The sequence below is a fragment of the Nilaparvata lugens genome, chromosome 11, assembly GCF_014356525.2.
Source record: "Nilaparvata lugens isolate BPH chromosome 11, ASM1435652v1, whole genome shotgun sequence".
NCBI classification, from domain to species: Eukaryota; Metazoa; Arthropoda; class Insecta; order Hemiptera; family Delphacidae; genus Nilaparvata; species Nilaparvata lugens.
In genome coordinates, this window is record NC_052514.1 from 14,745,075 (window position 1) to 14,759,220 (window position 14,146).

Consider the following 14,146-nt stretch of genomic DNA (forward strand, 5'->3'; position numbering starts at 1 on the left):
AGAAGCTTGTAGAACAATCTCGAAGCAGACGATTCTAGATCTGGACGCTGATTGGCTGAGAGCGTATCGATTTTCTAGACTATTCGATACTTGTTTGTTTACGCTTCAACATTTTCTACTTTGTAACGGAATGTTCTCGAATTTTCGGCATTGTTAAAATCTAAATAAGTAACGTACATATTTTTTAGGTAAAAATTCTTAGATAATATAGACCTACGTGTTTTATTTCAACACTTCTCAATTGTAAGTAATTTGTAAAGATGTGATAAATCTAAAATACGTAAATATTTTGAGGTTAAGTTATTTATCTTTGGAATGGGGTACTACTATAATTTATAAAATGTATTCATTATTTTGAAATTTCATCTATAAAATTATTATACTACTCATCAAGAAACTCTTCTATTTTTCCTTTAATGCATAGATAACCTCATTGATCTAATCTAAAATGTTATCAAGAAACTTGTTTTTAGACTTTATATTGTAGGTTCAGTAATCTTTATTGCTCTTTAAAAAAGCAATAAAATCTTTATTTAATAATTTGTTATTATTTTATTGTTTTTCAGAATAATTTCTCCACTATTCACTATTCCTTTCAGGGCTACTGATTATTAAAACTATTAAAAAAATCATTCAAGTAGGCCTACTGTATTATTTTTTTGCAACACTACTAGTTTCAACTCTACATGAGCAATTTAAATGTGTAAATAAACATTTTTTATTTGTGTTTTAATAGTATATTTTTATCGTAGCAATCATATACCGAATTGCAACAAATTTCAAACGTTAACGAAATATAGGGTCTATCACAGCAACAATAAGAATTATCCAGATTTTATGCATTTCAAAAGGATATTCTGTTGTCAAAATATCCTTTTTCTTTTGCCAAAGAACTACATTTTAGGTCTACTTGAAATTTTGTTATTCTATTTAATATTAGCCCACAAGAAATCAGTTTAATAGGCTAGTCCTACTAATTGATAACATCTATTCTGTATGTGAAAATCAATAATTACTCATTTATTTTTATTTCACAGGAGATTGAAGAAGCAAATAATATTTCTTTCCATGGAGGTTGAATTATGCTACAAGTTGCGCTCATTGCAAATTAAAGATAATGATGAAGGAGGCTGACCTTATAAACTGTGAAAAATTAAGTTATACACCTCGAAAACAAGGTAATTTGAATTTTTCAATATTCCTTGTTAGATCTGTAAAAAGCTAGTGAATCGATTGATTAAACTTGAGTTACCGCTAGTGCTTTTTGATTTTTTTTGTTGATAAACTTTGCATTAGCTTTGAACTCACTTGGAACTTAATCTATAAACTCTATTCATTTAAAATTATGAATTGAATCAAATTTCACTCATATTTTCCAGATTCCAGTGTTTATTCATGACATAGAAATCTGTACATTTAATACCTTCTGCTTCATCTATTACCTACACTTGTGGGATTGATGGCGTCATAGAATTCAATTTTAATATAGGCTACATAATAACACAACTATTCAGATAGCAGATAAAACAGTGACCACTTTCAAAAAAAATATGCCTCATCACAAAGCAGCTTCCTGACGGCTCTCTTGAAGGCGGCCTCATCCAACTGCTTCACACCAGGAGGCAGCTTGTTAAAGAAAATTTCAGAGCAGAAACTCTATAGCTGGCTTGTGAACGATGGAGACGTTATACCTGTGGTCGTTATACCAGGAATGGAATTTATCTCACAAATCTTTGAAAATGTTAAATTTTAATACTAGAATATTCAAAACTTGAATATTCAAATACGGATTCAGCTTTCAATAATAAATAATAATATTGATGCTTGTAATGAAATATATACCTATGTTTGCTATCTAATCCATGAAACTATTAAAATTCGTTTTCGATTAAGTAGTAAACTGTATCTCCAATTAAAATCTTTTATGATTCATTTACAAATCTTCATTTATTTCATTGGCAATTACAGATCATAATTATAATATGATTGGGAGAAGACAACAGGCATAACCCAAAACTGTCTTCTCCCAAATTTTTACAAATAAAAGTTTCAAAAAAGAATAAGGTTAAGATTTCACTTTCACTTTAAAAAGTCCAATTTCCACTTCAAAACTAATGACTAAACTAAAAACATTTATTACTTTTTTCAACAAAAATGTGATCTATGGAATGGTCAAAAATTATTAGGGTGTGTGTAGTGTACACAGAGAGCAGTATGTCTTTCCAAACTCCAGCGGTCACTTTAGCGACGAGACGCCTGGCTATAGCTGCCGCTGCTAAAGCACATACCGTAACGTATAAATTCATAACATTAGACGATTCATTGGATCTTCATGTGGTATGATCGTTATGGGGCAGATGAACTGAAAGTTTTGGCTACTGTATTGTTTTTATGATCCATGTCCAATGAATTATCGAATCTAATTGAAATTGAAATGAAATTGCTTTATTGTCTCTTCAAAATAGATACATAATTTACATACACTATATTATTATTGACAATAAAGTTTAATAACAACCTGCAAAGGAGATCCTGATTGCTGGTGTGAATCAATTGTAATTACATGATACAAAATAAAATCACAATAGTAATAAAGAAAAGAAAGAATACAAAGCAAAAGCAAAAATATTAAATCATATCCTCAACATCCTAAAATTTAGACATACACGAATGTATCTCAAACTCTTATTCATTAGATTAATTTAAAGTAGATGTTCCTGTAAATCCATTCCTGTATAATTCTATTTAAAATCCTAGTTATATTCCTGTTAACAAAATCTAGTGGTATTTTATTGATTAAATAATTGCAATTGTATTGAAGTTGATGTCTGCATATTGTAAACTTTATGAGATGTATAGTAAATGTATTTGTGAATTTGTGTAATGTTTTTTTGTATTTTAATGAATTTATAGGTTATATTCAGCCTCGGCAGCTCTAGCCGTGAGGCTCGAATCGTCGCTAAGGAATTTTCCCTTTAGAAGAATATAGTAGATTATAAATTCTATATGAATATCTATATTCCTATCCTCCTGAGACAGCTCTGACCGCTGACCGTTCTCTGTGTACACAATCTCTCAACTGGCAATTGTAACTGCTCGAAAGTTTTTCGGATTTCCACCAAGAAGCCATACAAATATAATTTATGTAAATCTCGGTAATATAATATCATATCGCTAAAATTCTATATTTTATTTCTAGTCCAATGATCGATGGAAAATTAACATATGAATTTCCATGATTCAACAAGGATGACAATTGGGGAGCCCCCTATCAACAGTTGAATACATTTGGAGATTCAGGAGGCATTATGATTGGAGGTGAGTGCATTGTGCTCGGTCATTACTTCTATTGTGGGGTTCACTTCTAACTGTCAGCATTCTGTATACCTAAATTGGGCTACATTCTGTCAATGCTTACAGTCAAGGTGAATCTCACTATAATGAACAAATGTTCAATATGGCTTACTTTGTCTTCAATGCGGCGGTCAATTATTTAAATTGAGAATCATCAGAAATATCAACTGGCACAGCCAAGATGAACCTGATTTGATAGCATTACAAGAATATTGATAAGGAATGTTGGAAATATAGAAATTGTTTGGTCAAGTATTTGTGGTGAGATTTCAAAATGTCAGCTTTCCCCGAAACAACATCAATGATTACGTTCTGGGAACATGGTAAATTGTTTCAATCACAATTCACTGGTGAAAAGTTCCTTGTGTCATGAGAACAATTTCGACTGTAAGGCTATACTTACACTACCACGACTCAAATCGTACGACTCCAGATGCGAGTACCTGTATTTTGGACCTTTTGACTTGACTTATTTGAAATGGGATGATTATAGGCTTGTTCTCAAAAAACTTTTTTTAAAAAGGTGTAAAATGTAAAATTTTACCAATTTTTCAACAAATTTGATCGTGTTCGCGCTAGTTTAATTCAAATCCTAACCTCACTTTTTGATCATCCAATAATCTCAAGTCGCACGGCTCTAAGATAGGAATAAGCCTATCATTACACAATTTAAAAAAAGTCGAGTTAAAAAGTATGAAAAACTGCTACTCGCGACTGGAGTCTCACAATTTGAGTAGCGGTAGTGTGGGTAGTGTCTGAATGTTTCAAAATCCAGTTCCGGTAAATAAATCCTGCCTTGCACTGTGACCGCAGTGCATTTACAATGAACCATATCGAAGAGCTCTCATTGGTCGACAGGATGAACCGTCTGCCCATGCGCAGATACCTTGTTGGTCACATATGGATACATAACCAAAAAATCAACAAAATAATGATTGATAACCATTTGTGATATACCAAATGACGGTGAACCTATTCAGTTTACTCACATGCCTGCCATAGTTTCTGAATTCACCTGGAGTCCTGTATGTGCTCAAGATGTAATTGAAGCGGTTTTAGGTTTCAGAAGTTCCAATTGTAAGGATATTTATGGCATGACCCCAAATTTGCTCAAGCAGATGATAGTTATTATTGCACCCATATTAGCATTGTGTATAAACAACTGTTTAGCTAGCGGTACTTTCCCTGAACAACTCAAAATCTCAAGAACAGTTCCAGTCTACAAGAAGGGTCCATATTGTGACACCTCAAGTTTTAGACCAATTTCTATAATTCCTGTTTTTGCTAAGATATTTGAGGCAATCATATTTGCACAACTGTATAAATACCTTGAGGAGCATGACCTCCTGGCTCCTTCTCAGTTTGGTTTCAGGAAGGGAAAATCTACTGTCATGGCTGTGGAATCACTGTTAGAATCGATTATCAATTCTTTTGAGGAGCGGAAATCAACTTTTTCAATGCTATGTGATCTCTCACGAGCATTTGACTGTATTCCTCATACAGTTCTTTTAAAGAAATTGGAGCATTATGGCTTACAGGAATGCGCAATTCGGGTGTTTGAGTCTTACCTTTCTGAGAGAAAACAGATTGTACATTGGAATGATCAGCGCTCAATTCCTCTTCTGGTAAAACGGGGTGTGCCACAGGGCTCATTGTTAGGCCCATTACTCTTTCTTGTAGCAATAAATGATTTGCACTACTATCTAGCGGGAAATGTGCTGTTCTATGCGGATGACACTTCCTTGTTCTCTGCAAATAAGAGTGTCACCCAAGCTAAAGCAGATGTGATGGAGCTGTATGATAAAGCTCGTGATTGGTTCTCACAAAACAGATTGTCTCTGAATGAGGCAAAAACCCAAAGTATATTGTTCTCTCTATCTGATGTCAGTGAGTATTTGCAGCCGGTCCGACTATTGGGGTTCACTCTTGATGCCAAGCTACTCTGGGAACCTCATATAGACATGGTGTGCTCCAGTCTCAGCAGCATTGTCTATCTACTGAGAAGGCTGATGTCTGAACTGCCAATTTCGGTGGTCAGGCAGGCCTATTTTGCTTTTTTTCATTCGAGGATGAGTTACGGTTTGAAATTGTGGGGTCATGCATCTAGCACTTCTAAAGTTCTGTTAATTCAGAAGAGAGCGGTCCGGGTGATTTCTGGGGCGGGCTATCTAGATCACTGTAAGCCCCTTCTATCTAAGAATGGCATTCTATCCGTCATTAATGAGTTCATCTATCAATGTTTGAAGGATATACATCAGATGCAGGATAGGCTACCAAAGAGCAATGACATTCACAGTCACTTCACAAGAAACCGTGAGAGTATATATATACCAAGATGCAGACTTGAAAAGTCCAAGTCGAGCTACCCTGTGATAGGCTACAAATTCCATAACTTGCTACCAACTCAAGTTAGATCCTTGCCGAATAAACGTTTTCTCCAAGTACTTAGATCCTGGTTGATTGCGAATCAATTTTACTCAGTAGAGGAATTCATTACTGCTGATCACAACACCCTAGTCAATTTAATATAATGCTTTTTTTTGTCTATTGATACCCAAGTACAGGAGAAATTATCTGATCTAATTGTAAATTTGCTTTTACTGATCGGTTTTATTTTATTTATTATTGTCTATTGTATGTATTGTATCTGTGCAATTTATTGTATGTTTCTCTAATGTGAATTGTGACTTGGCTATATGTAACTTATATGTTCAACTGGCCCAATAAAAACTTGAAACTTGAAACTTGAAACTTGTTGAATGATTTCTTCTATTATTTGACTATTTGAAAGTGATGAAGTGGAAGAAGTGCACACTTTTCTAGAAGGTAAGTTTGTACAGCAGCCTTTGTTAATAATATTCATGTAGCTAGTAAACGACCCATTTTGGTGGAAATAACTTCAAAAGTGAGCGTCAAAAGCTTGAACCAAAGATTCTGAAGTAGCGTTCATGAGAACAAGTAGTTTTGCACCAGTCACGTGGCATGGAACAATCTATCACTGGAATTGGAACAATTTGCCACTTACCGTTTTCCCAGAACGTACCCAATGTTTCCCATTCAACCAATTCTGAAACCTTTGGTCGGGTGAACACTCGAGACAAGCACAATAGAGAGTTTTGTCGTGATTTTCAAGGAATTCTGACAGTTCGGGAATTACACTATTGAATTACGAGATTTGGAGTTTTTATAAGAATTTATTCATTATAATTACGGTATTTAGTAACCTTTATTCTCTCTTTCGAATATTTGTGCCGTTTTCATTCTATTCTGACCTTTCGTGTCTTATTCTCGCTTTTGAATTATTTATCAATATTCAATATTTTCCTTGCATTGTCGCATGCATAGCCTAATGAATAGTTTGTAAATTTTTCATAAATTTAGGGCGCGTTTAAATAGTGGGTTCCATCTTCGATGTATAGAGATACTTTCAGTAGCTAGAGATGTGTCCCAGAATCTTCAAGGCGTTTTTAATTCAAAAAAGATATAAATTTGATTCTCCATCATCAAATAGTTAGTAAACACTTCGATACAGATGAAACCCTGAGCAAAAGCTTCTGGTCATATATTATATTTTGAAAGTCTATTATATTCGTTCTGTATTTTTTAAAACTTTCTTTTCATAATAGGCTAATATTTATCCTTTCTCTGTTATAAAAAAGAATTTAACTTTGAATTATCCATTATAACCTTGCTCGACTCAGTGACTCAATTGATTTTATAACTCTTGAATATTTCTATCTCTCTTCAACCTGTAATACAGGAGGATAATGAGTGGTTTTTCTGTTTTTCTTGCAGTACAAACGACTGGAGTTGGAGAGAAAATTGGAAATGCATCGTGGATTTCTGAACAATATTGTCTATTCCATCATTTTTACAAGTAATTATTACTACTTCATAGTGGTGTGGCTCATCCCGGAACGGAAATAATTTTTATTTAATATTATATTCGTTTTATTCACTAAAGTACGGTATGTTGTGGTTCAGTATGATTTCATCTAATATTTCAACTCATTGATTTAGAAAAATACATTTTTAACAATATATTATATTTTGGTGAATTTTGATTTCAAAGCACTTGCTGTTGTCCACACTTACTCGAATAACAGTTGTTGAGACCTGGACAACATATCTTCTTTGCCAAATTTGTGATCCTTTCATTTACCGTCTGACTTGTCGAATTTAATATTTTCAACCGTATGCTGGTCTTGCATGGGATTGCAATTAGGCAACGCAGATATTTTGACCAATTCTCGACTTGTTTTACTCAGATTATAAATTGGATCAGCTAGTAGTTAAGGGCTTATGGGTTTACCATATGTCTCTGCTACCTTCTACCCTATATTGGTTGCTCCACTATGTTTTACCACTATTGAATACATCATGCATCTCTTAAACACCTTCTCAACTACCTTCTCTACTACATTCTACCTTTGCCCCTCAACTATGTTTTCACCCATAGTGAGATGATTAAAACTACATTATCATTCCTAATACTGTAATATGTTGGCTGTATATCAGTATGTATGGCTGATGATATTTATTAATAATGCAAATATTTTTTATTCATTTATTTACAGACAATAGCATTTATTTTTAAGTGAATCTAAGGCCCAATCCACACTGAAGTGACGTGGTGGTGGCGTGGCATTGACTTTTTCCACTTCCACGCCACTCCTATATGAACATAAATTGTGCAAAGCAAACTTAAGTGCTTCCTTGTCACTTCTGTTTGCATTGAACCATATGTTGATATGAGAGTTAAAAACGCTATCGCCACGTCAGTGCCACGCGACTTCAGTGTGAATTGGGCTCAAGTATCTCACGTAAGGCAATCAATTCGTTCATAAGTAAGTTCGTTCATAAATACGGAATTCAGAGATGATTTAATTATAATTTATTGGTAAGAATTTTTATTAATTCGAGGTGGTGCTGAATGAGCTCACAATTTTCATACAATTTTTTTGAGATCAGTTTTCTATTTACCCAATATCAGCTTGTCATTTTTGTAAAGCGTAATTCAATTAGTAGTTATTGATTGTTATGGGAGCATGAATAATAAAATATGGTCTTTCGTATTATATGACTTTGAAAGTTATTCCATTCCCCGTCATTTTGCATTACGTTATTCTTAATTGTTTTAGTCGAAATTGTAAGTGGAAAAAGGGTTGGAAAATGAAAGCTTAGAAACAAGCAAGTTATTTTCCCAGACCAGACTATACATTCTGTTCCAATGTAGAAGCAACCTGAAGAAGAAGATGTAGAATCACCTTCACTACAGGGTGATATAGGAGGGAAAAAACTCCCTCCAATTCAGAATTAAAGAGACTTGAGAAACTGTCTAAAATTTCACGTTATTTTAATAAAAATATTATGTCACAAGAGCATGTATTAGTGTGTGCTCACACATCATCTGATGATTTTGCACAGAAAATAAAGTGGATTTTTTTGACAATTTCTCAAGTTTCTTCAATTATGGAAAAGTTTCACAACATGAAACAATTCACTCTACAAACTTACTTCAATTTAAGGTTAAACATATATTTAAATACTTAATATATATGTTTAAATATGCTATAATATATGTTAAATATGAAATATATATGTTAAAATACTACAACACAAGGTAATTTAGGAGAGAAAAAACTGTTACAAAATGCATCTAATAAGGTTGAGAACAATTTATTATTCAATAGTTTATACAAATACAACACAATTTCAACAGATAATTTCTTCAAAGCACTATAACAGTTTTGTTCAGAGATAATTTATACATAAAAATTTATAAAAAATAATATAAAATTACAAGTCATTCAATAGTATAAGAATGCGTAGTAGAAGAAGTCTAGTCTTCGCCATATCTAAAATTACAGGATTTTGTGGTTTTCACTGACCATTTGCCCATCTCAATAGTTTATGCTGCAATAATTACAGGTTGTAATTTTGAATTGAATAAATTGATCAAGGTATGCTACAGAATGGATCTGGGGTGAAAGGTTTTTGATAATGTTGAATTCATACATTTTTTCAAACCTAGAAAAGCATATATTAATCTAAATTTAAAATTTCCATACCAATGAAAGAAGGAGGATTTATTGGATTTTCTTCAATAAATTATACAAAGGAAAAATTGTTGTGAATATAAATGTCTGCATTACAAGTGATAGTCTCACATTCTTTCAAGTTATGTTACAATACAAGGCATATTCATGTTTTATTTTATGAGGTTTTTCGATAGTAAGTGGACTCCAGAAAGTATGCATTAGAAAAGCTTTTGAAAAACTAGGGCTGCCTGTTTTGAAACAAATTATAAAATACGATAGTTAAACTCAACATAAAACAAATAAAATTTCTCATCATCCATTGAACAATCGCATAACATCAAACAGTGGTTTTAATAAAAATCGCGGTTGGTGTGCTAGGTGTTGGATATAAGTTTCAAACAGTGGTTTTAATAAAAATCGCGGTTGGTGTGCTAGGTGTTGGATATAAGTAAAATTATTAGATATTCAACTGATAAATTAGCTTGAAATCAATATGAACATTGATCTGACTAGACGGAGAATGGGATTTTCCATAGTAAAAGACTTGTATTTTTTTCAAACGTGTCCCTGCAAATGTTTCATTGTCAAATCCATCACCAATCAATGACCTGCGGAAATACAGATTTTTCATTGATTGGTGATTGATTTGACAATGAAAATAATATGAATCAATATTTCAGCTACGGTAGTAATTCATTGGCTTATTCATCCTACACATAGGCTTATAAAACAAATCTACGTTTACAATAATTATAATAATTTTCGATGACATAATTCTAAAATAAACATTTAAATTCGAATAAGTTATGACTTTTATAATTCACCATGAAGGTTATTGAATAATATAAACGGTAATGGAATAGATACCGTACATGTTTTTACAATTATTTTACCGAAATAATTTGAAATCAAACGTTTTGTACTTGAATAAATTATAATGAGACTGAAATAATTTAAAATCACAAAAATATCAAATATAGTTCTATGTTTACAAATCCAAGGACAGATCAATGTTTACAACATACAACCACTTTCGTTGACAAAGTTTTTGCAATTAATTGGAGGTAATGTTAACTTCCTATGATAATATAGTCAAAGGATATGGTTTTCATATATCACTACCAAAACATCATCAAATATTTTTCCTTCTGCAAAGAAAAAAAGCTAGTACCGTATTCACATAAAACTATGGTCCTAAACTTTAATTTTTATAATATAGTGAAAGAATCAATACCTTCAATCCGTTCCAATAAATTCCATAATATTGTAGGTTCCAAAAATTTTAAAAAACATTTCTACGTACAGTAGTTGATCTCAACAATATTAGGTACCTAAAAATATGTCGATCTGACGTTTTCTAGCAATAATCTCCATACTCAAATAAATACTGGTTCCCAATATAAGTTGAATATCTTTGAATTGACGTTCTCTAATACTTATAGCTCAATATTCAAGAAATACTGTTTCCAAAATAACCCACATTTCCACGTACAGTAGTTGATCTCAACAATATTAGGTACCTAAAAATATGTCGATCTGACGTTTTCTAACAATAATCTCCATTCTCAAATAAATACTGGTTCCCAATATAAGTTAAATATCCTTGAACTGACGTTTTCTAATACGTATAGCTCCATATTCAAGTAAATACTGTTTCCAAAATAAGCCAATAGACCAACAGACATTTTCCACTTATTGTTGGCAAACCATCGAGCTTCAGTTGCCTGCTAGTGTGCCAGGGTGGTGTTGATGCCTCATAGATTTCACGTGCTGCTCAGTAACTTAGTTGCTCCAATGTGTCCACATCCTAAATGCCGTTATCTACCGATAGCAACATAGTTGCTGCAGTGTATCCACACCCCAACTGCCATTATCTACCATTAGCAACTTTTAGTTGCTCTAGTACGTTCACACCCCAACTCACTGCCGTTATCTACCGATAACAACTTAGTTGCTGCAGTATGATCACACCCTAACTGCCTTTCTCTACCGATAACTCCTGACACCATAAACCGTCTGCGCGATAATGGGTGCGTTCCTATTTGCCGCGTTTTTCCTCAAAAGTTCCTGCGACAGTATGGCATTGAGCACGGTCTGCTCGCCGGCGAGATCACGTGACGGCCGCAATCCGGGCAGCAGATTACTGACGACGCCACTGACGCCGGACGGCTGCACTGGCCGCAACTGCACTATGGTGCGGTATTTGGGCGGTTGCGGTTGCGGCTGCGGTGCGGGTGACGCTTGCGGCTGATCGAACACCTGGTAGGAGAATGACGACCCTTCCGAACTGGCCGATTTTTCTGGCGAGGGTGGCTTCAGCACATACATACTGGTGGGAACCTGAAATGCGAACATAATACTCTAGTTGTCTTTTTTCTTTGGGGTTACTTTTAATATAAATAGAATATAAATCTTAGTACACTTTTAAATTATTTTATCACAACATGTTTCGGACATTTAAATGGCCAAATAAAAATGGCATTAATGTCCGAAAAATTTTGTTATAAAATAATTTAAAAGTGTATCAAGATTCATATTCTATTATTATAACACTGAGTTATATGTAAAATAAAAATTATGAAATTAATGTTTCTTTCCATGACGAAACACTATATAATAACTTTATTGTAGTTCAGACATTCAACAGTCCAATTTATGAAAGAAACATCTTGATAAATTTCCATTTTAGTACTTTTGATAGTACTATTAACGGTTGTACGTACATATTAAAACGTCTTAAATTTTTATAGTTTTCTATGTTACGCATTTATATATTTTTAACTTTTAGTTTAGACACTGGTTTACATTTGTAAATATTTGAAAACCACTTACCTTTCTTGGCGTATTGAGGAATGCATTTCACTCCTGAGGGGAGCTTCATCAGCATCATTCTAATCTTCTCACACATTTTGTCCACACAGTCCAACCCATAGTCAGCAAGCGCCCCTGGTATCAGGCTGATGAAGATTCTCCTCAGGAGTGAAATGCATTCCTCAATACGCCAAGAAAAGTAAGTGGTTTTCAAATATTTACAAATGTAAACCAGTGTCAAAACTACAAGTTGAAAATATATGAATGCGTAATATAGAAAAGTATAAAAATTTAAGACGTTGCTTAAGATGTTGCTTAATTTAAGATGTTGCTTTCATAAATTGGACTGTTGAATAGCTAAACAGAAGTGTATCTAGAGATGAGTAAGAGAAAGCAACATCTATAGAGTAGGAGCAATGGATGAGCTTCAGTTAAATAATTGTAAACAAATAAATACAAGATATAGGTGTAAATTTGAAATAAAATAGCTACTGAATAGCTTAACAGAAGGGTCTATTTAATATCCCAGCCAATAAGTATTTCAATGTCAATGTAAATTATTGTTAGATAATTGAAATTTAAAAAACGCATAAAAGATGTAATTTTCAAATGTTGAACTAACTTTAAGTATCATTGAACTAGTTTTAGATTTTTCAATGCAATAATATTTAAATTTATATTATAAAGTTCTTGTATGAAAACGAAAACAAACTCGCATTTATTAATGTACTTAGGACCTTATATTTACAAAAAATGCTAATTGAATTCAGAAGGTAAGATTCCTGTATCATTTTCTGTGACAGGGCCAGGGCAAAGAGCTGGTTATTTACAATAAACTATATAATTATGGATGGTTAGAGATGTTGTTAGATAATGGTGCATGTTGAGCAGGTATTGTTCAGCGGCACAATTCGGATAACAAGACTTCTTTTGATGTTTTATTGAATAATATTGTTGTCAATATTATTTTTTTAATGGTATTATTCATATTATTTACAAAGCATACCGGTACACATATTTTGATTTTAGGGCTGTTTTTGTTTTCTGTTTTTTATCATGCGCTACAGAGGCAGTAGTTTTTGTAATGTTTTGGTAATATCATTTAAAACCTTAGACTTGGCTCACATCTTTTAATTCTTATTTTATACTAGTTTTTTCTCTCTCTATTATTTATTATATTTCATAATGTTTTTACCTTGTTAATTTTTTCGTCTATCTGATCACACTACTGGAAACGTGATCGGTAAAATTTCCAAAATACTATTTAACTTCTAATTATATGTTATGTAATTAATTAATAATCCACACAAAAAAAAAACATCAAAACCTACTCCAGAACATGGTACGCCATAGTGGAGTAGGTCAATTTTCACACAGAAAAAACTAAACAAGTAGAGGACACATTATACGAATTTTTTGTAACATACTATTGTATGTAATTGTAATTTATCTAATATTTTGTTTAATTGATGTTGTAGTTTTAGTTTTTTTTGGGAAATAAACATTTATTTATGTAATTTGAGATGAAAATAAATTCATTTATTGTAGACGTTGTTACCAAACTTGTTACAGTTTCCCAACCAATCATATTACTTCTGTGGTCTTCAATAATAGATTTTGGTTGCACTTTTTTTTTACAAAGGAGATTGATAAGATTGAGAATACAATTTCCGTATTCTTGAATTGCAACCAAACTAACCTGGCGCTGATCACTGGACTCGACCGCCTTGAACCCTCCCCCTCCTCCTCCCTCACTGACGACACTCCTGGTCGCATAGGGCGGCCGCTGGCGGTGGTGTGTGTGCGCGTGATGTAGCGGTGCATGTGTGTGAGGGTTGCTAGATATGGTGAACCCGTCCAAACCGAGTGGCTGCGACGGTCTGAAAGGTTTCATGCGTTCAGGGTGGGGACTAGCAGCTGACGCCACCAAATTTCCAGAA

The 14,146-nt window shown here is 33.2% G+C and overlaps 1 protein-coding gene across 1 annotated transcript; it reads right to left on the reverse strand.

Moving 5' to 3' along the window:
• Nucleotides 1-11,381: 11,381 nt before the first annotated feature.
• Nucleotides 11,382-14,125, reverse strand: LOC120353645. The gene is made up of 2 exons (XM_039438203.1): nt 13,906-14,125; nt 11,382-11,735 (listed from the first exon to the last, which is right to left on the reverse strand). The coding sequence occupies exons 1-2, from the start codon at nt 14,098-14,100 to the stop codon at nt 11,382-11,384; spliced, it is 549 nt and encodes a 182-aa protein (XP_039294137.1). The 5' UTR covers nt 14,101-14,125.
• Nucleotides 14,126-14,146: the final 21 nt, after the last annotated feature.